The 22,979-nt window shown below is 49.7% G+C and overlaps 1 protein-coding gene across 3 annotated transcripts in view; it reads right to left on the reverse strand.

Annotated features, from left to right (window-relative positions):
• The window catches only part of MME (membrane metalloendopeptidase), a 34,723-nt gene extending 14,798 nt beyond the window's left edge, over positions 1-19,925 (reverse strand). Inside the window, exons 1-12 of one of the 3 annotated variants that reach the window (XM_063167461.1) lie at positions 19,882-19,925; positions 16,295-16,464; positions 14,462-14,497; positions 10,592-10,753; positions 9,333-9,413; positions 8,545-8,640; positions 8,325-8,443; positions 7,572-7,637; positions 5,029-5,163; positions 3,614-3,715; positions 1,942-2,078; positions 1,762-1,855 (exon numbers count right to left, since the gene is read on the reverse strand). In XM_063167461.1, coding sequence (XP_063023531.1) covers positions 1,762-1,855; positions 1,942-2,078; positions 3,614-3,715; positions 5,029-5,163; positions 7,572-7,637; positions 8,325-8,443; positions 8,545-8,640; positions 9,333-9,413; positions 10,592-10,753; positions 14,462-14,497; positions 16,295-16,454 — 1,188 coding nt within the window. In that variant the 5' untranslated portion in view covers positions 16,455-16,464; positions 19,882-19,925. Of the gene's footprint in view, positions 1-1,761; positions 1,856-1,941; positions 2,079-3,613; positions 3,716-5,028; positions 5,164-7,571; positions 7,638-8,324; positions 8,444-8,544; positions 8,641-9,332; positions 9,414-10,591; positions 10,754-14,461; positions 14,498-16,294; positions 16,465-16,725; positions 16,862-17,091; positions 17,213-19,881 lie in introns of those variants that run through there. The other 2 variants (XM_063167460.1, XM_063167459.1) reach the window with 2 other exon arrangements.
• Positions 19,926-22,979: the final 3,054 nt, after the last annotated feature.

A 22,979-nucleotide genomic window follows, 5' to 3' on the forward strand; every position in this document is an offset into this window, starting at 1 on the left:
GGGCCGAACAGGGATAAACGGGGCTGAACGGGGCTGAACAGGGATAAACAGGGCTGAACAGGGATAAACAGGGCTGAACGGGGCTGAACAGGGATAAACGGGGCTGAACGGGGCTGAACGGGGCTGAACAGGGCTGAATGGGGCTGAACGGGGCTGAACAGGGATAAACAGGGATAAACAGGGCTGAACAGGGATAAACAGGGCTGAACAGGGATAAACGGGGCTGAACAGGGATAAACGGGGCTGAACAGGGCTGAACAGGGCTGAACAGGGCTGAACGGGGCTGAACAGGGATAAACAGGGATAAACGGGGCTAAACAGGGCTGAACAGGGCTGAACGGGGCTGAACAGGGATAAACGGGGCTGAACGGGGCTGAACAGGGATAAACAGGGCTGAACAGGGATGAACAGGGCTGAATGGGGCTGAACGGGGATAAACAGGGCTGAACAGGGATGAACAGGGCTGAACAGGGATAAACGGGGCTGAACAGGGATAAACGGGGCTGAACAGGGCTGAACAGGGATAAACAGGGCTAAACAGGGATAAACAGGGATAAACGGGGCTAAACAGGGCTGAACGGGGCTGAACAGGGATAAACGGGGCTGAACGGGGCTGAACAGGGATAAACAGGGCTGAACAGGGATGAACAGGGCTGAATGGGGCTGAACGGGGCTGAACAGGGCTGAACAGGGATAAACGGGGCTGAACAGGGATAAATAGGGATAAACAGGGCTGAACAGGGCTGAACAGGGATAAACAGGGCTGAACAGGGCTGAACAGGGATAAACAGGGCTGAACAGGGATAAACAGGGATAAACGGGGCTAAACAGGGCTGAACAGGGATAAACAGGGCTGAAAGGGGCTGAACGGGGCTGAACAGGGATAAACAGGGCTGAACATGGCTGAACAGGGATAAAACAGGGCAAACAGGGCTGAACAGGGCTGAACAGGGCTGAACAGGGCTAAACAGGGATAAACCGGGCTAGCAGGGCAAACAGGGCTAAACAGGGCAAAACAGGGCTAACAGGGCTAAACAGGAGACACACAGCAGGCAAACAGGGCTAAACAGGGATAAAAGGGATAAACAGGGATAAACAGGGATAAACAGGAGACACACAGCAGGGCTAAACTGGGCTAAACAGGGCGAAACAGGAGACACACAGCAGGGCAAACAGGGCTAAACAGGGCCTCCTCCACCTCCATGCCCACACCCAGTCCGTACCCATCCAGGGCATTTAGCTGGACTCACTCTCTAACTAGGATCACCATGAAAACTCTTACAGAGGAATAAGTTCTGCTGTGGGAATACAGAGAACTTCCATGCCCAGTTGCTGAAATTGCTCAGCATTTCCTTAAAAGCACTAAGCTGTCAGCAGGATTGAATGACTGGAAACCAAGATTGGGTCCATAAGGTTTGCCTTGAATATATTCCCCTGGATGATGAGGAGCTTCTAGCGAGTCACTCAGAACTGTAATCCCGTGCAAATAAATGGGGCTGTTCTGATACCAAAATGGGGATTAAATTAGATTCAGAAAAACAAGAGACCAGGTACCAGAGCAGTGCTTTCAAATCCACTCAGCTATCAGGCATAAATCCCATAAATTATAGATACGCTCCAGCAGAGCAAACACATCTGGCTTTTGTGTGCAAAATCCAAAATACATTAAATATTTATATACTACACCTACATAAAAAAACTCTATCTTTTGTGGCTCACAAAAGCCATCATTAGAAGTTAGGGAGAGGTGAATTTCTGCACCTTACGGAAAGCATTCCTCGTGTCCTTGTAGTCCCTGCTGAGGCTGTTGACAAGGTCCATGACGAATCTCCAAGCCATGTAATTCTGAAGGTCTCTGTTTTACACAACAACCATAATAAGCTGGTGATGTTCTGAGGCTTTTGAAGTTTTCTGGAAAGAAAATGCAAATACCACACCTACCTGGAAGAGTATTTTTCAAGAATAGACCTGAGGTTGAGCAGGTAGTCAGGGTCATAAACAATGACGTGTTCCGTGTTGTCAACGTTGATTTGCACAGTTGACATGATGGCATTTATGAATTCTGACCAGTTGAAGTCCTGGAAAATCAATATGCATTATGATATGGTTCCATCGTAAACAGTTTAAGTATGTTTGCATGACACAGCTGGTCTGCCTTTAGTTTCCTCAATATTTGCACTACTTATAAACAGGGTCATTGTAATAATAGCTGGCCTGAGATCATTTATAGCTCTAGAAATGTTGTTAACATAGGGGGGTGTTTGGCAGAAAGGGTAGAGAAATTGCTTTGATTTCAAACCAGCACAATTTTGTTTTTAATTTTTAAAGTTTCTGTTCTGCCTATTACTTTAAAAAGTGTCGGTGATTGTTCCCTGCCTGTGTCTTTGGAAAGGTTTATTGGAAGAGGTAATGTCTTCCATCAGGCAAGTGGAAGTAGCTGAGGAGAGAGCAGATGAGCTTTCAGGAGCAGTCACTGCAGGTCTGGGAGAGAAGCACCAAACTCCAGGCTAATCTTGGGAATAATTGCTGTTCTATCCTTAGACTTTGCAACACTACCAGCTCCCATCAAGTGTCTTTTGAGCATTTTGGAATAAATTTAAATTAGTGCTGATCTGCAGCACCCCCCAGGCACTAATAATAACCAGGGCAATGCCATTCTGTGACAGGAGTTGTTGTTTTCTGACAGGATGACTGTAATGGTAACCAACTACACCTGTGGGAGACAGTGAATTATGAAACCAATTAAACCAGGCAGGAGGGAACTGTCAGAGAATTAAAGTCAATAAAACTGCAGTGAATATGAACAAGAGCCAGGAATAACAGTGCTTCATGGCACCTCACTGGCCTCACAAACCTCAATAAAAGTCATGAGGACAAAACCTGCCCACGTTCAGTGCGACATCGTGTTCCTGGGGAGACAGAGCTGTGCTGGCAGAGCTTGGGCTGGCTCTCAGCTGCTCTCCGGTGCCGTGGGTTAAACAAACAGCACAGGGCTCAGGGTGGGAGCAGAGCTGGCCCATCCTGGGGCAGCTGCACTGGGAGGGATGTGCAGAGCTGCCCCATTTCGTGGCCCTGGCAGCCTGGGCTCCTTGCTGCCTGCCCTGCGAGCAGTAACGACAGAGGCAATGCTGGGCAAACCGGGTTCTTGTTCTGAATTTGCAGCTCTGGACAAACAGATGGGGCTGAGTATTCACTAAACATCCCTGAGGCAGCTGGTGGCTGCAGGCTGGACTCCAGTCCTGGGCCACGAACCCATGGGGACAAGGAACAGATCAGAGAACCACAGAGTGGTTTGGGTCGGGAGGGATCTGAAAGATCATCTATTTCCAACCCCCTGCCATGGGCAGAGACACCTCCCACTGGAAATGGTTTTTCCCTTTGTACTTTTCCACCTTTTTATGTGAGGCCGATGGGAAGATGTGCCTTCAGGAGAAGCAGTGGGTACAGAATGTGCATAAAGTTCAGTGTCATCAGAAGAGCAAGAAAGACTGTGCCCATCAGGGATCCTGTTCAATTGCAAATATGTCTTTAACAGAAAAAAAATTCCAGGCTTCATTGTTTAATCCCATCAGTGATAAATTGGAGGTTAAATACCAGGTTATTGATCACTCACCTTACGATTGATTACCAGTGAGAAGTTCTTTTGGAGTTGTGCCAAGGTCATTTTGTTGTACAGCAGAAGTGGGTCATTTCTGTCTTCAGATTTTGTTGTTGCCTGTCAGAGTTAATCAGGAGAGAATCACTGAGTGTATTGAGTGAGTTCCCAGGAGTTTTGGTTCTGCTCAGGGTGCACTGCTGCCCTGTGTGCTCTTTGTGACCCACAGCCCCAGCTCACACAGCTCTGTGCTGCTCTGGGCACTGGCACTTTGCACTGCTGAGTTCAACATCTGCATCCACAGCAGCAGATTTCACCCTTTTAAAGTGCTTTGAAAAATGAGTTATGCCAAGCCTCCTTTTATCCTTCCCTTCCGCTTCCTCTTCCCTATTCTATTGTGTATTCAGTGGGGGTTTTCTGTGTTTTTTAAACAAACTCCCAAGAGCACAATGCCAGCTCTCTTCAGTCACACTGAGGCAGATGCTGAGTTTGGATGGAAGGTTAAAATCCCTTTTAGGCAGTGGCACCAGCTGGACCCCACCACAGCAGGGACACTGCAGGCAGGAGCTCCTCTCATCCTGCTCTTCAAAGCCTGTCTTTGAGGAATTCCCTTTTTGATAATAATTGCCCATCTCTGATCCAAGCCCAGAGGTGTGTTTCTCATGAAAATGAAGGAAATCCAAGTCAGATGGGTTTAGTTTACATAAATGGTTTTCCCAAGTATGAGACCTTACTATCAGTGTAACTTCAGAAATAGCTGAAGCTATAAAATATGTATTCAGCCTGTTTCATGGTCATCCTCAGCTTCAGGTCCTGCTGCAATGGTTAATAATAATAAGCCATGGTTTGCTCATGAATGCCTTTGGTTTTCTCCGTGCACATTCAAACCCTCGCTATCCCTCCACAGTCAAATTCATGATATTATTTTTCCTTTGTCCCTTTCTTTTGAGGGAGAACAGTGTTTGGTAAAAAATGCCCTTGGAACAATCAGCATTGTGGAGCAGCTTGTGCGGCACAAACAGGACTTTGTGCTCACAGCAGGCCAAGGGCTGGGAATCTGCTGCTCTGGGATCCAAACAGCCCACAGGGAGACGGGACAAAGGGAGGAGAGGCCCCAGCATCTCCCAAAACTCACGCTCTAAACCACACTAACCACATTAACCAGGCCCCAATGTGTCTCTCTCTGCTCTTGCAGGCCTTCTGTGAGCAGGTCAGGATAAACATTTTGTTGTTTGGAAAACAGCTGCCTCCAATACTTTCCCTTGCTCCTCCCAGGGCACAGCTGCTCCCTCAGGTGTGACAGGCTCTGTGCATTTCTGCTCCCACAGAACAGCAGCAGCAGGGAGGTTAAACACTCCCTGCACTGTCTGCTCCCTTAGGCATTGTGGGAAAGGTCAATTGTTTAAAGGATAGTTTAAAGAAGTTTTTCTTACATTGGCGATCTCTTTCTCCAGGTCCATAACTCTTCTCATTTGTGCAGAAATGTCACTCTCATTGACAGGAAGATTTCTTTCTTGTCGGATTAGTTTAGCTACAGAAATCATGAAATCAACATAGGCAGAACACGCCTGCAGGAAAAAACAGGAACAGTTTAAACATAAAACTCTTCCAAGGAAAGCATACCTTGATTATCTTCAGGATTTCACCTTCATTTTTACGAACTACAGTTCTCATTCCTTCTTCAAACAGGTCAATTTTATCAGAATTACTGTTAGGTCACAAGTAGAATTTAACTGTGAGCATTTCCTGATGGAGCACTGCTGGTAACTGGAGCACTGCTCAAAGCTGAACACTCCCAATGACTGCACTGTTTTCATTATTTAGAATGAGACATTTGTATGTCCATATTTAAACCATCACCCATGTTTTTTCTAGCTCACTTTAATTACAAGTTCCAAAAATACCATTTCCAAAGAGCTGTGTTCCCAGGAACATAAACCAAGGGAATTGGCTTTGTGGGAAAAGCTCTCCCAGAAGCTGTGAACCTCCCCCAGTGCTCCTTGGAACAGCCAGAACTCACATTGCTGTATGCAGAGTTAGGTGTACTACTGACAATTTACATGAAATCTAACATTAAAGAGTTCAGTAATGGTAAGAATGTAAATACCGCAGCAAATTCTCTGAAATGCCACACAGCCAAATATCTTAAGGTGTCATTGTATTCTATGGAACCTCTGGTTTATTGTAATTCCATTATTATTTGTAATTCTAGTTCCTCATTGTTAAATCACACTCATTTTTCTATCAGCAGAAATGCTGTTTTCAATATTCCTTTTCAATGCAAATAAAAAAAAAAAAAACAACATGCATAGTGCTGGATCAGCTATCAAATACCAAATCTGTTTTGTGCAATGTAACCTACCAAAGCAGTGATTAGAGCTAGGATTAATAAGGTGTGCATGCCATCAGCTTCACCGATAGGAGTATTTTGGTACGTTCAGCTCCTGAGGCAGGGGACACACCTGTTTAATGAGAGCTGCAGGTGAGCAGCCATTCCCTGTGCCCTGCTGGGCACCCTCCCTGCCAGGCTGTGCCCACTGGGGCTGCCAGCAGGGACAGGCACAGGGACAGGGACAGGGACAAGAACAGGGACAGGGCTCAGCAGCCCAAAAGGCTCCCAGTGCCAGTTAGAAGCAGGAGAGATCACTCCAGAAATAGAAAAGCCCATGAAACCACTGAGAGCTACAGCAAGTCAGTGCATACCAGCACTGTAACAATGAAATTCAATATAGCTGTTACCTCAAAGTTAACAGAGGTTTTTAGGTACCAATCAGTGACTTTATTTTTCTGCTAAGTGCAGCTCTGAAGTCAGGTAGCAAAGAACTAGATCAGCTAATTTCATCTGCACTGTATAAATAGTGTCAGCAACTCCAGTGGAAGCTTAAGACATTGGAATCACTCCTGCGTGAGCAGAGCCATCCTGGATCTTACGGGAGGAAAAGATTCTGAAGCTGTCTCACTGGCAGGTTCCAGCTGTGGCTGTGGGCTGGGCAGTGCAGCTGGGGACAGAGCCCTGGAAGGGGCAGGGGGCAGAGATAATGCTGATTTCCAGCTGTATTTCCTCCTCCGCTTTCCAGCAGCGCCCAGCTGACACTCAGGTAGGTCAGAGGACAGGAACTGTCTCTCAGTGCTGCAGTTAACACTCACATGGAAGGCACAGAGTGTGTGCAATGTGAGTCAGCTCCTAAAGGCCATCTCACATGGAATGGGCAGTTCAGATGGCAATGATTGTCTTAATGAGCATGTGATCTGTAATTAAATGTAATCACCATTAACTGTTGGCACATCAGCAAAATACCTCCAAAGCCCAAACGGCCTGCACACTTTCTCAAGCTTCTGCATTTGATTACACAGAAGGAATGTGGTTAATTAAAGGTCACTGTGGTAGCAGTTTCAGCTCCATGACTTCAGCACAGACACCCTTCAGCTCTCAAGGACTTAGAGCACATCCAAGATTAGCAACAGGGATACAGTGTCAGTGCTAACAGGTTAATGAGACCCGCACAAGTAATGAGCAAACAAGAATTAAAGGAGACCATGCGAGGTTTCAGGTCTCTGAGCCATTTCTGGGCTATCACATCCTTCTGCTGCTGTGTTTGTGCTCAGCAGTTGCTGCAGGAGACTGTGATCTTTTCAGATCTTTCATGCAGCAAAGTGTTGTCTCTTTGGTTCTGAATGTTCTGTCTTTCTTCCCAAGCCTATTCCTGGTTGAAGTTCACCTGCAGCATCTGCCAGCAGGTCACAGCTCAGAGGTGACCTCCTTTCTGCAGTGACACAACAGGGCTGGCCATGGCCACTCGTGTTCTGCCTAAATACAGCCCTGGCACTCAGGGGACAGCTCTTGATCCGGCTGTGAGGCTCTGTAACAAAGCCAAATTGTTCCGTGCTTATCTCCTTCCAAAAGGTCCCCGACAGCCAAGGAGCTGCCTGGGGAGCACAGGCTGCAGCAGGAGCCCTGGCCCTGTGTGTGCCTCACCTCCTGGTATGCACCCGTGCACTCGTAGTAGTCCCGGGAGGGCAGCCCCAGCCCCGGCTGGTCGATCTGTGAATGCAGAGAGAGACAGAGAAATGCTTCAGGGAGACGGCAGAGCCCTGCACTGTCCCTCGGTAACTGCAGGTGCCGGGGCTTCACTGGACAGATGATGTTCTGGCCACAGGGGCGTTCCTCTCTCACCCTGTCGCCCACCCTTTTTAATGGCCCACCTTTAACTATTTTCATTCTCGTTAAACTTTTTGGTTTTCTTTCCAATCTTTTTCTTCTCCTGCTGCTGAGCAGCGCAAGGCAGTGGCACCAGTGCTCAAACAGGTGACCCACAGGTGACAGAACAGCCCGGAGAGCAGCTGGGCAGCTCCTGCATCCCCGGACTCCCTGCACCTGAGGCTCCATCCACCCCGGACAGGAGGGACCGGCCCTTGCTGCTCTCACTGCTCCCTCCCAGCAGCCAGCAGCCCCTGCCCTGCTGATGTTCAGGTTTCAGAGATGACCTTTCTGTCTCTGCCGCTCCTGTCTCCCTGGCAGTGACAGTGTCCGAGCACACAGAACAAAGCTGTCAGCTCAGGGAGCTGTGGAACCCAGAGTGTCAGCTGGAAACCACACTGACTCACAAATTCACACAAAGTGCTCAGGTCAAACCCAGATCCCTGATGTTTCTCCTTGCCAACTTTTATGTCTGTGCTTCCAGTTATTTGCTGCACTTGTGTGATCAACAAGGCACCCGGGCAGACTTACATGAATGATATGTGCTGTGGAATTTTTGTCATCTGTGCCAACAAAAAAGTTAATAAGGACTTTTTTTCCATATCTGGAGTTGAGCTGTGCAATAGCTGTCTCAGCTGTCCAAGCAGTACCTAAGCAAATGGAAGGTATAGTCAGTCTCTATTTTTAGTAAGCAATAAATTAAATAATTCAGGTATTTTAACTAAAAGGAAGTAAGCACAGGTTATCTTACCATAGGAATCATCCCAGTTAGTTGTTGCTACAGGCCACTCAGACACATTTGGCAATAAGCTAATTAGAGGACTTCCACCTCGGAGATCAATGGCAGCTTTTGGAAAAAATAAAATGAGTTACCATGACATTTTAAACCCCACAAATGTTATAATATATAACATATATTATAATGAGTTCAGAAAAGTGAAGCTGAGAACAGTTTCCCCCATCACCACAGCAGCAGTTTGCTGTGATGTATGACTGTGCTTTAACATTTAATGTAAAAATGTTCCTGTCACAAACAGCATATGCAGATCCTTGAGACCATGACATTGAAGTACTGTCTCTTTTCTTCTTTCTCTGCAGATAGCTTGAAATAATAGTTTTGAAAAGTATTCGTACTATTACAGAAACTATAAAAATATGGTTTAGGAAGCCCTGCAAACTGTTTCACTGCTCTTTGTTCTAGTGGCAGAGCCTGGTGTGCCAGGCAGCTTTCACCTCATCCCTGCTAGTTTCTACAAAAGAAGTTAATTCCCATTTAACGGAAAGGATTTGAGTTTATATATCTGCAGCAAAGTAGTAACTGAAGAGTTACCTAAAGTACCTAAGGCAGTAAAGCAGGAGGTACAATCCCAGTGTTACTGCTGACATTCTGACTGGGCTCTATAGAATAGACACATTTCAGTTTTCACACAGGATGTTATGTGAGAAGTGGTGCACAGAATGGGACACGGGCGCAGCTGCCTGCCTGCCCTGTGTGTGCTGCTGGGGCATCTGCAGGCCATGGCCCCAGGGGACACTTACTTTCATTTATGCAGGACCTGTAGAGGGTTTTGGCCTTCTGCACTGCTGGGATATCGTTGGTGCTGGGGGTGTCGAGGACATCTGGAACACACACAGAGAGTCATGGTCATTGCTGCTCTGTCATGGTCACTCCTGCTCTGTCATGGTCATTGCTGCTCTGTCATGGTCACTCTGCTCTGTCATGGTCACTCTGCTCCATGCTGGTCACTCTGCTCTGTCATGGTCATTGCTGCTCTCTCATGGTCGCTGCTGCTCTGTGCTGGTCACTGCTGCTTTGTCATTGGCATTGCTGCTCTGCCATGGTCACTCCTGCTCTGTCAGGGTCTTTCCTACTCTGTCATGGTCACTCCTGCTCTGCCATGGTCACTCCTGCTCTGCCATGGTCACTCCTGCTCTGCCATGGTCACTCTGTTCCATTCTGGTCACTCTGCTCCATGCTGGCAGGCTCTGGGGAGCAGGGCTGTGCCAGGAGAGCTCCGTGCCCAGCCCAGGGAGGCTCTGCCCTTCAGCAGAGGGGAAAGCTCTGCAGGTGAAGGGCCCTGCAGTGGCTGCAGTCTGTGCTGATGTGGAACAGAGCCAGTACAAAACTCTGTAGGGTCCCTGGGGGAAACACAAGCGCTCTGACTCCTCAGAGACAGGTTTTAAACAGCCAGGCTGTTGTGTGAAGATACAGCTGGCAAAACCAGGAGATAGGCAAAGTAAAAAAAAAAAAAGGATATTTAGCCTGGAGAGAATGGGCTGGAGAGTGTTACATGAGTACAGACTGCCTTCTTGGACTCTGTTATTTTCACCTGAGAAAAGGCATGGTGAAGAATGTGATACTGTTGATATGGCAGGTAGGGAGACAGCTAGCCTGCTCTTTGGGCTGTCTGATGGAACACAGATAGGCAGGGCATGGGCTGCCAGGGAGCAGCTTGCAGCATTTCAGCTGATGTGCACACAGACAGACCTCTCCCTCTCCCTCCTCCTCCTCCTCCTGCCAGGTGCTGCCGCTGGGCAGGCTCAGGGTGGGGACTGCAGCTGGTCTGATCTGCAGATAGCAGCCAGGGCAGGTCTGCCCAGCCCTGCTCCAGTGTCACACGCAGCAGCACACTCCCAGAGCCTTCTCCACGCAAACCCTTTGGGGCACATTTGTCCTGAACCAAACACAAAACCTGCAATATCTGGCAGTATTTTCAGCTTTGCTAGAAAACCACGACTTCTCGGGATAACACGGAAGGCAAAGCAGAAACTTTATTTAGTCCCCAAAGTGCACTGACCTTTGAGAACAACTTCCAGCTCGTCTCTCAAAATGTCAAAGTTGCTGTAACGGGAGCTGGTCTCGGGGATGACGTTCCTCTTGAGCCACCCTCCGCACGCGTACTGGTAGAAGTCCTGGCAGGGCCTGGCGCTGGGGTCCATGTTCTCCAGGATCCTGGCAGCTGCAGCACACAGACACGCTTTGCACACGCTCTGCACACGCTTTGCACACGCTCTGCACATGCTTTGCGCACGCTCTGCACCTCGCTCCTTGTCTCTCAGGAGGGAGGGCACAAATGTACTCAGTCTAGAACAGGCTCGAGCGTACTGGGATGTTCTAGAGCAAGCAAAGTTCTCAGCAGTGAACAAGGAATTGCTGTTCCTGTGCTGACCACAGTTCCACACTCTCCAGTTGGCTGTGTTTACTGCTGGTGGACTGACAGATGTTCCTGCTCCCTGTGAGTGGCCACTCAGTTCTAAATAAAATGTAGGATGTTTCATTTACCCTTCATTTACCCTTCACTTAGCCTTCTTTGTACTGAAACATGGTGAAAAGGGACATTAAAGGCACAAGGCAGAGCAGAGGTTAACTATCCACTGTAATGTAATTTTGGTAATTAAGTATGATTTAGACTCAACTAAATCTTGTCTACTTCAATCAAATACTGACTTTGTTGGACTATTTCGGTTCTTGTCAGGAAAGGTTTTTCTATTAATGCCTTCTGGAAGCTACACTCATTATTATAGCTGCTCCCCATTTTTCTCTAGAGCTGTCACTGCCTCTTGCTATCCCTGTGACTCCCTGGGCTGGCCTGTCCAAGAGTGGCCGGTCACTGACCAGTCGTGACAGGGATTCTCAGTGCAATCCAATTCCTTGGTGACAGCTTCCCAGCTGCTGCCCATAAACCCCCTGGGCTTCCCCCTGTGCCTGTTCCTATTCCACCCAGACTGCTTCCACCACCAGTGTGCCAGAACAGAGTCTGCCACAGAAAAGAGAGATCCGGGGAGTCAGGCAGGAGCTAGGGATACCTCTGAATTTCCCAGGATACTGAATATTCTTCCCATTTTTCTGACATTATTTTTAGTAAATTATGAGGCTTGTGATTTCAAGTGTTCATTCCTCCACATGGGCAAGTCAAATATTTATAGTTATTTTTCCAGTGCTTTCAATATTTTCCATGTCTCTTGTGCTGGTGGAAATGGAGAGACAGTCTGTGGTGTTTGTGTTGGTTTGCCTGCCCCCATTTTCCTGCTGGCTCAGGAGTGTCACATCCTAGGCCAACACCTGATGGTTTTACATTGTTCCAGCGCCTGCAAGATGGAAATAGCCATGGACAGGTGCACTTGCAACCTCAGACTGCTTCTGTAGCACAAAACCCACTGTGGAAATAGATGCAAAGCCTCCTAGTGATGGTTTCCCTGCTGAAGTCGATGGCTTCAGGGTGGCTTTGATTTGAAGGGACACAGGATCATGCCAACAGCCAGAGACTGGGAAATTCAGTCATGCTCTCACCAACTGTGACGCTTGCTGCAGCCCCAAGTGCTCTGGGATTGTGGAAGCCCTGGTGCTGTTTCTGCCCTTGTTCCCTGTTTCACTCAGGGGAAGGGGAGTGTTTTGGGTGCTGCAGTTTATTCCTGTCCCAGCTCCACCTGTCTGCTGTGGAAGAGGAAGGCTGTAACTATCCCTACCACCTCCTGTTTTAGGGTGTCCCTCTGATCTCTCTGCAGGCTGGGCAGCACCTGAAGGGCATCCCTGTCCCCTGGGTGCCCTTGGCACGTGTCAGTCCAGCAGCACAGACCTTCCCAGCCAGGGGTGGACACCCAGCCCTGCCAAACACGGACAGCAGGACAGAAACATCTCCTGACACCAAGAAAATACAGCCCTTATCCACTGACACGTCCTTTGGGAAAAACCTCACAACAGAAGCCAGGAGAAAGCTATGTCTTTCTTAAATCTGAGAAATCACTAACAGTGTAATATCAAACCTGCCTTGAACTGTGCAGTCGGGTTGCTCTGCTTGGAGTCAGCCCCTGGGTAATTCAATGTGCCACACAGAAATTCTGTGCCACACAGAAATAATCGTCTCCCATAGCCCTCCTGCTCCAAGGTCCAGCCCAGCCAGTATCAGCTATCCAATTCTATCAGAACCTAAAGCCTAAACACGGCAAAAGTACCAGAAGAGCTCAGCTTGGGCACTGTGTTCTTTCATTTAGGGCTGCATGTGAAGTACATACAGTGAGTATGACATGCACAACACTCTCCTCAAGAGTGCTGCTTGCACACCTGAGCCCCCAGATAACCATTCATTATTTGGCTGATACCACGGATATATTATAATCAATTATGTTTAATTATGAATTAGTTATATATTATAATCAATTATGTTATGAATATTTTATTATTTTATCTCTGATCCAGGTGAATTTATACCTATACAAATACAGGTAATTCCCAGTGTACTCTTGATCAGTGCTCAGTGCTGCTGTGACACACCAGTGTTGGGCTTTGTTCCTACTGTCACTTGTTTACTCTGGCACCAAGAATGTAGAGCTTCATATCAATTACCAGTAATGATTAATCTTACTGTAGTGCTCCTGATTGCCAGTTGTTGCTTTAATAGCTTACAAATAAAGAAATATGAGCTGGCAAAGCAGCCAGTGACCTGGGGAGGATTCAGGAGCAAAACAATATGCTTACCTAGGTAAGAAACAGAGACCAAAAAAAACTGGGACCAAAATCCCAGCCTGTTCCATCAGGCTGTGCTGCCTGAGCTCAGGGAAGTCATCAGAGTGTGTCAGCTTATCCAAAAAATGCTCAAATGTACAAACTGCATTGGATCTTCCTGTGCCACACTGCAGTGGCCTCACAAGTCCATGGACAACAGTGCCATGCAGTTACTGGCATTTACCCTGGGTATAACCAGTGAATTCTCATTACATTTTTTCTTTGTTCATTATTTATTTTACTACTTTTTTTTTTTTTCCTTCTGGTCATCTATTTGCAGCTCTCCTCTCAAAATGAACAAGCAATTCTGTCAATATCTTCACTTTATCCCTTCCAGTGGTTAAATGCTGTTAAAGCATTTAACAGAAGCATAAAAGAGCAAGATTGTCCTGATTGATTACTTTGGGCACTTCTTGCTACATTGTGCCTCATTTCTCCAAACTTTTCCTGCTTTTCCTTTTGGAGTTCATTCACCATCCCACAGTCTGTCTGACTCCCCTGCAGCAACGCGTGTTCAGCTGAAAGCGAGCAGCATCAGAGATTAAAACCAATCTGCTGGAGAATTAAACGGATCATTTTCCCAACCACAGCATGAGCTTTCATGCTGGGAGAGGAACACCTTGGAAGTGAAGGGAACAGACAGTGATGGAAATAATAAACCTCACATAACCTGAAATGAGCCCTGTGTGCGGCCCATGCTGATGGCAATCTGCAGTTCCTGGGATGAGGGGCTGCCCTGCAGGGCTGAGCTGCTGAAACAGGACCTGCAGCCCCCATAAACTGAATTTCCTGCGCTGTTTCTGCCGTATCTGCAAGTCTGAGGGTGTCTGTGGATCAGCCCCTTGGGAGCCTCCATGGGGCTGTGCCCGGGTTCCCTTAACAGCTGCAGTGGATGAAGGATGAAGCAGCTTGTCAGACTATTACATGCAGAACTTTTGGACATGGAGGATGGCTCTGTAAGATTGACACGATCACAGCAGAGATTTACAGAGAGATCACACAGAGAGTTCACTTTTGCAGAACTGTGCTAAGGAAATCATGTGGGGTAACAGACCCACCCTTCCCTGTGCCATACCTGTCTGCAGTTAGATGGGAGAATTCCGCGGTAGCAACTTGGTTTAAAACCACATAAATTAATTAAAAACATATGTATTTTCATTCTTACCTGATTTGATACAGTCTGGTGTCTTGCAAATGCCATCTGAAAGAGAATACAGTCATATTCTTAATGATTTACTTAATTATTTACTTAATTATTCACTCAATGTCAATATAATAAAATCTACTGTAGATATTTCCATTGACAGTCAACTTAATGGCACTGTACAGTAAGATAATGTGAATGGACACCTTACAGTCAGTAAGGGAATATTTATAGGCTCAGGCTCTAAAAATACTGTCATCTTCAACCCTGTAGGGTCATTCAGTGCTAGTCACTCATCATGTGGAATTTTTGTAGTCATCAGAGGAAAATGACCCATCAATTGGAGGTGGGCAAAATACTATTTTTATAACAGAGAAGCAATTTAGAGAAAAATAGCTCAAGGACTGGAGAGAATGACAAAGCCAGTTTGGATTTAGCAATACTTTACAATGACAAAAGGATTTTCAAGGAATTATATGAAAATTATGAGACATTCACTCTGAAGTCTTCTGAACAAAATACAGGATTCAGGAAAATGAAAATATTTCCTTTTGAGACTTTGAAAATAAAACTTTCTTTTATCCCCCACAATGGTATTTTTCCAGCCCATAATTGAACTATACTTCAATAAAAAGCTTAAGCACAACTATTAAGTACTTCAAAATTTATAAAAAACCACTTAATTCCAATATAAGGAAAAATTCTAGTTTGACCCTAGATGGAAGTTTTAGCTTCTCTGTATTATCTTTTCCAAAAATTACCAATGTATTTCCCCCTGAATGAAATTATTTTGCTCTGGCTACTGAAGCACAAAGCCTCTCAGGATGATTACACTCACTGAGAGTCCTTGCTGCAACAGCCTGAAAAAGGAAAAACAGGAACACAAAGGGAGCCCTGGAGTTTGGTTTTCTCCAGCAATGTTGTTCTTTGTTGGGATCGTTGCTTACTGAAGCATTAATTACAAACAGAAGTATTCCTAAGTCAGAACAAGCAGATGGTTTGTGTTTACCCCAACTTTGCAGGAACAAACGAATCCACCGAGTCCCAGTTGGAAAGAGGCAGTTTCGGAGTTTTTCCAGCAACAAGCCATGTGTGGCAGCTTTGCATTTCAGCCAGCATCCCAAACCTTCCCCCTGCCTGCACCTGTGCTCCCAGGCAGCCCCAGGTACAGCAGATTTACATTTCAGCCATCCCAACCCTTTCCTCACTGCCTGTACCTCCAGCATCCCAGCCCCTTCCCCTGCCTGTACCTCTGCTCCCAGGCAGCCCCAGGCACAGCAGCTTCACATTTCATCCATCTCAGCCCTTTCCCCTGCCTGTACCTCTGCTCCCAGGCACAGCAGCTTTACATTTCAGCCATCCCAACCTTTCCCCCCTGTGCTCTCAGGTACAGCAGCTTCACATTTCATCCATCCCAGCCCCTTTTCCCCTGCCTGTACCTGTGCTCCCAGGCACAGCAGCTTTACATTTCAGCCATCCCAAACCTTCCCCCTGCCTGCACCTGTGCTCCCAGGCAGCCAGCCCCAGGTACAGCAGCTTTACGTTTCAGCCAGCATCCCAAACCTTCCCGCTGCCTGTACCTGTGCTCCCAGGCAGCCCCAGGTACATCAGCTTTACATTTCATCCATCCCAGCCCTTTCCTCTCTGCCTGTACCTGTGCTCCCAGGCACAGCAGCTTTGCATTTCAGCCATCCCAACCTTTCCCCCCTCTGCTCCCAGGTACAGCAGCTTTACATTTCAGCCATCCCAACCTTTCCCCTGCCTGTACCTGTGCTCCCAGGTACAGCAGCTTTGCATTTCATCCATCCCACCCCCTTTTCCCCTGCCTGCTCCCAGGCAGCCCCCTGCACTCACCGTCGTACGTGGCGTACAGGACGATCATGGTGACGGCCACGATGGCCAGCAGCAGCACCACCACAGCCAGCCCTATTTCCAGGCCACTCCATCCCAGCTTCTTCTTTGGTTTTGGAGTATTCATTTCAGTTATATCCATCTGGCTTTCTGACTTGCCCATAACCCAGTGTCTGGAATGGAAAAGGGAATATTCACTGAGCGCTTACCCTGAGTCACAGGCTTGAAACCGGCTCCTCAACTGCACACAACAAAGGTGTTTTCTAGGTGAGTTTTCCTGTTGTTTGCAATACTATTGGGCTGTCAGTCAGGAAGTGAAGAATCCTGCCCTCTGCCAGGCCCGTGCACACTCACACACACACTCACTCACTCACTCACTCACTCACTCACTCACTCACACTCACACTCACTCGCACACACTCACACTCACGTACCATGCACTTTGTGTCATGGATGGAGAGCAGAAGAGTGGAGTTCCTTCACGTGGAGGAGCTTCCTTCACACCACACAGAAAAGGAAGGCCAGTGAACCAAAACCTATTTTTAAAATGTACCCGTGGGGTTTAATCTTGTGTGAAGGTACAGGAGTTCACAAGCAGTAAAAAGCAAGTCTCTTTGCTTGAATAAAAATTAACTTAACCTGCCAATTACTTATCTAATGCCAAAGGTCAAAATATGCCATTGTGCTTCGCTGTCACTTCTAAAATATTATGTAAGCAGTTCTTGACTACAGCTTTACAGCTGGCTCTAAAAATAGAAAAAAAAAAAAACCAGGCTGTGCTGGGAGCCTGTCAGACTCACACTGAGGACAGCGAGCGTTCACAGCAATTTTGAAGGAGCTGCGAGCAGGCTGTCTGCGGAGGTTAGAGCGCCGCACTCGGGAGTCACGCAACGCCGCCGGCACAGCTCGCGCTCCCTCGCACAGCCCCGGCAGCAGCTCTGGAGATTCTCCTTCTCCTGCTCTTCACAGGGAGCTGGCACACCTTTGCAGGGCTGTGGCGGCAGCTCTGGGCCCTCCCTTCACCTGCTCCCACTCAGCCAGGGCCAGACCTTCCTCCACCAGCTGGGATGCCAATCCCTACACACACAGCAATGCATTTCTCAGTATTTCACAATGAAATCCCTGCCAGCATTTCCTGGGGCTCTTTACATCCACAGGCAGTATACAAACCCTTGCCATTCAATGGGAAAAAATATGGGAATTTCACTGGGGTAAATAATGGGAACACTACATTCAGCAGACCCCTCACACAAAGGTCAGCCCTCCTTACATCCTCTCCCCATATGTCAGTGAGGGACCATTCTCAGGCTCTGCATCCAGCCAAGTCTAAGACTCAGAACTTCATTATTTTAAACTGGCTTAGCTGTATTATTGCTGCCTTGTGTTCATCCCAACTCAAACTCTCCTCAAACTGCTGCAGTCTCTCTGATCTCCAGTCTTTGCTTTTCCACTGGACTCCTGCCTGATTATTTTCCTTAGTTTTCTGCCTGATTCACATTCCTTACTTTCCAATAATCCCTTCCTTCCTCTGATGTCCACCTCCCCTAGAATGAGGCTCCTCTGCTGCAGAAACAGGTCCCTAAAGTGTATGTTTATTAATAAACTAAAGATGGCAAATATCCCACAGATGTAAGAGAGGTTTCTACAGATGTAAGTAAGAGAGGTTTCATGTTGCCTGGGTTTACCAACACCTGTCTTGGTGGCTCACTGGACATTCTCACACTGTTGCTCTACATAAACGAGAGGATATTTTATTTCTGTGTGTCTCATCTGCCCTTCTGTCACTCCTCCTGGGACATGAAGCTGCAGGAGGTGGCTGGCAGCGCCAGAACTGCAGCTCTTCCATGGCTCAGGAGGATGAATCCTGAGGTCTGCCCAGCCTCTGTCTTTCTGCACTGCAGGGACCAGCACAACTACTTTCATGTGCCTCATCAGCTGCTGTTTTTCTCTGAAGAACAGGATTTTTGGTCAAATGAGCCAGTGGTCTCTGAGGCACAGGACTGAAATCCCACTGAAACGTGCAAAAGAGTGAGAGATGTGCCCTGCATTAACTGTGAGCTAGAAGTTGATAGGCAATAAAAAAGAAAATTAACCATTATCCCCTTCCCACTTCCAGTCGTATTAAGCAGCAAAAGAAAAGTTATTTATACAGACTAAATAGTGCCCAGTCTCCGGAATGCTCTGAGCACTTGGAGCCTCACTGAAGCAATGATGCTTATCTCCTGACTCTGGCGGTGACTTTGAGCGCTGAAAATACAGTTCCGTAGAGCAGCAGGAAACACTGCACCTTTCATGTGTAAATATGTTCTTTGCAGTCATCTACGTTTTCCAAGCGAGCTAATCTTTCTGTTCCTGCAGGAGAGCTCCTCGCGTCTAAGGGCATCAGACTAATTTTTACTCCTAGTTATTTGGAGAGTTGAATCCATTTGCATTAACGACCACCAGGTAGAAGCTGCTTTATGTGCTACTGCAAGCACAGCGAAACTGTAGGAATAATTTAAGCAGATGCAAGCCTCGGTATTCTGGTTTTCTCACACTTCTCTGGTGCTTTTGTGATCCCCTCTGCTCTGCCTGCTAAAGCTTAGACACCACAGGGAGCTGAAGATGTTTCGACTGATGCTGATCCAGATGGCACAAGGAGTTAATGAATGCATCAGCTTTTGGTTTTGGGACGGGTTAGTTAAATCGATTTGTGGCTTACTTGGCTCCCAGCGTCGCCTCCACAGAAAATGTAGTACACCGCAGGAATACTTCACTGTGTTTTCATTAACTTGTGCAGCCTGTCCCGTGCCAGCCGGGCAGTGCCACGGGGCATCGCCGGGCAGCCCGCGGGGGCTGCTGCTCTTGCGCCGCACGGAGCCGGGCACAGCCCTGGAACCGGGCACAGCCCCGGAGCAGGGAACAATCCCGGAGCCGGGAACAATCCTGGAGCCAAGCACAGCCCCAGAGCCGGCACATCCCGGCGCCGGGCACAGCCCTGGAGCCGAGCACGTCCCCAGAGCCCGGCACATCCCGGGAGCAGGGAACAATCCCGGAGCCAAGCACAGCCCCGGAGCCGGGCACATCCCGGAGCACGGAACAATCCCAGGAGCCGGGCACATCCCGGAGCCGGGCACAGCCCCAGAGCCCGGCACATCCCGGGAGCAGGGAACAATCCCGGAGCCAAGCACAGCCCCGGAGCCGGGCATAGCCCTGGAGCCGGGCACATCCCCGGAGCACGGCACAGCCCGGATCCCTGCACATCCCCGGAGCTCTGCACATCCCCGGAGCCCTCGGAGCGCGGCTCCGGCCCCCGGGGAGGCGCCTAAGGCCGGGCCGGGCCGCCCTGGGCGGGGAGGGCGCTCGGCGGTGCCGCAGCCGCTGCCCGGGCCGGTCCCGGCCCGCCGAGGGTGGCTCGGGGCGCTGCTCCCGGGCTGCGACCCCCGGCCGAGCCCGGCCCCAGCCCCAGCGTCCCGGCTCGGGGAGCGCCGCTGCCGGCTGCCAGCTCCCGGCTTGCGGAGCCCCGTCCGTCCGTCCGTCCGTCCGTCCGTCCGTCCGTCCGTGCGTGCGTGCCGCCCCGCTCCCGCAGCCCCGTCCCGCACTCAACTCACCCGCTGCTGCTCGCAGGGCTCCGGCCGCGGGGCCGCCTCGCACATCCCCGGGCGGCGCCGGGCGGAGGCGGCGGGGACGGCCCGAGCCGGCGGGTCCGCGCCCGCGGGGCCCGCGGGGAGGCGGCGCCGGCTGCGGCTGGGCTGGGGCTGGGCTGGGGATGGGCTGGGGCTGGGGCTGGGGATGGGCTGGGGCTGGGCTGGGCCGGGGCTGGGCTGGGGCTGGGCTGGGGATGGGCTGGGCTGGGGCTGGGCTGGGGATGGGGCTGGGGCTGGGGCTGGGTGTCAGGCTCGGGCTGGGTCTCAGGCTCGGGCTGGGTCTCAGGCTGGGTCTCAGGCTCGGGCTGGGTCTCAGGCTCGGGCTGGGTCTCAGGCTGGCTCTCAGGCTCGGGCTGGCGGGGCTGTGCCGGGCAGCGGCCGGCGGCGCTCAGCGCCCGCGGGCAGCGGCGGCGCCGCGGGGCTCCCGCCCGGCCGGGACATCCGAGCCCGGCGCTCCCGCTGCCCGCCGATCAAAGGAGCCCTTGTCCGCCGGCCGCCGGGCCAGCAGCTCTCCGGCTGACCTGAAGGCTTCTTCCTCTCGGCGATCATCAAAGCGCGATGGGGCAGGGAACAAACAAACACCGCCCGCCCCCGAGGCGCGCCGTGCCCCCGGCAGGGCAGAGCGGGGACGGAGCGGGGACGGAGCGGGGACGGAGCGGGGATGGAGCGGGGATGGAGCGGGGATGGAGCGGGGATGGAGCGGGGACGGAGAGGGGATGGAGCGGGGACGGAGCGGGGATGGAGCGGGGACGGAGCGGGGATGGAGCGGGGATGGAGCGGGGATGGAGCGGGGACGGAGCGGGGATGGAGCGGGGATGGAGCGGGGATGGAGCGGGGACGGAGCGGCCCCGCACCTGCCCGCGCCCCGCTCCCCCGGGCGGCTCGGGAAAAGGAGGGGATGCGAGGGGATGGAGCGGCTGCATGTCTGCGCCTCCGTGCCTGCTTCGTGCACACTCATCGCCTTTGTCAAATTAATGCAGTCGCATACGCTCTGCAAGATCTTGCATCCTCATTCACCGAGTGATTCCTCCTTGGGAGGGAGATAGCTGTGACTTCTCGCACGGACAGGCAGCTCTGAGCGCTGTGAAAAGATTTCTCTGCCACCGATATGTGTTTCATTCTTACAAAGTTTCATCTGCATTAAGTTTCATTTTTACTAAGCAGCAGCAATATGAGTTACAGCAATATGAACTGCAGTCATTCCTCTCATTCAAACCAGACACCACACTGCTTTCTGCTGCGTGCCTTTAGAGGTTTATTACCTCTGAGGCAGACATGGCAGGAATTTCTGAAATCTTTTATTACCGGCTACACACACTAAAATGTCTGCGGCTTGAGAGCGGTAACTTCTGCCAAGAAAGGTGGAAACTGAATCCCCGTTTCTTTATGGGACTGCCCAGTGAGTGATCTGCAGGGCAGATGCAATGAGGAGGGGAAGATGAGCATTACCTGTACAAATGAAGCACTTTTGTGAAATGAACTTCTGAAGAAGGAGGTTTTATTCACCACAGAAGCAATAGAAGTGTCAAAAATGGGCAAGAAAAAAACTTTGAAAGGTCTAGAGAACAAAAATACTTCATTTTCTTACAGAGAGGAGTGGGGGAAATACTGATTATATCCTTTCCAGGATCAGTGTTCAAATTATTATAAATATCCCACATTCACGCTTTCCTGCAGTAATTCTTACAGAGTTCCAGTCCTTTTCCTGGGACAAGCCATGCGCTCCTGCAGGTCCCTCCTGTCATTACCCGATGCCTTAAACAATAGCAGATTTCACCAAGCAGTGTAAGACTGGAGGAGGCATTAAAAATGCATGTGATTTTGTAACCAGGTGCCCATTGCACAGCCTCCACTGAACAAAGCTTGGGAAGCGCAGGGTGATGTGCAAACAGACTGAACTAAAATGGCAAAAAAAAAAAAAAAGACTTGCTTCAAAAATTTTAGGTGAACCAAATAAAAGCAGAACTGCCTAATGAACCACAAAGAGAGAGAAAAGGAAGGCGCTAGTCTGGCAATCTGTAAATAGCCCAAAGAGGACTGACGTACCTGAGAGGCAGGGAGAGAGTTTCCACTCGTGTAGAGCCCCGTGCTTGGAAGGAGAGAGCAGCGTGGGTGACACAGGCTGTGTGATCATGAGCCAAACACTGAGCCAGACTCCTTTGGGCCTGTCCTGGGGAGAGCTCCCAGCAAGCCAACAGTGAGTGAGACCTGCTTCTTGAGGACAGTGTTATCTCTGCTGCTGTGGGCAGCCAGAGGAGGGAGCTTTGCAGGGGGACACAGCATTGAGGTGGGGTCTCCTCTCCTCCCAGATAACAGTGATAGGACAAAAGGAAACGGCCTCAGGTTCTGCCAGAGAGCTTTTGTTTGCATATGAGAGAGAATTTCTTCCCAGAAGTGGTTGCCCAGCCCTGGCACGGCTGCCCGGGGCAGTGGAGGAGTCCCCACCCCTGGAGGGACTTAAGGGTTGTGTGGATGTGGCACTTGGGGACATGGTCACTGGTGGCCTTGGAGTGCTGGGGGAATGGACAGTCCTAGAGGGCTTTTCCAACCCTGGGGTTCTCCACATCCCTAGGGTACTTTAACCCTTTAATTCACTGCCTCAGCATGACCAAATTCCTCAACGGAGGACAAAGCATTGCCTCCCACCTAATGGACCTCTCCTGATACAAAATACTAGCCCCAGAAGGACCAGCCAACCTGCAACTGATATAATCCCTTGTCATTCTAGGGGTGACAGAGCCGTATCTTCATTGTGCCCATGGACATGGCCTGCAGATTCCCGAGGGCAGGCCCCAGTGACCCAAGGAGCAGCTGGCCCTTGTGTTGATTCCAGTTAAACACTGAGTGTTTGCTCCCCTCTTACTCACCTTCCTCTGCTTCCTCTGTGATTTCACCAAGATAAAAAACAAAGAGGCAAACCAACAGCAGAAAGTTCACCCCACAATGGAAAGAAACAATGGAACTCTCGAATTCAGAGATAAGGGTAAATGGTTTTCCCTCAGCACCTTGCTGAGGTGTGCTGCTCTGATCTTGCTGCTTGCTGTGGGAAGGAGCAGGAGGAA

Source organism: Melospiza melodia, chromosome 12, assembly GCF_035770615.1.
Source record: "Melospiza melodia melodia isolate bMelMel2 chromosome 12, bMelMel2.pri, whole genome shotgun sequence".
NCBI lineage: Eukaryota > Metazoa > Chordata > Aves > Passeriformes > Passerellidae > Melospiza > Melospiza melodia.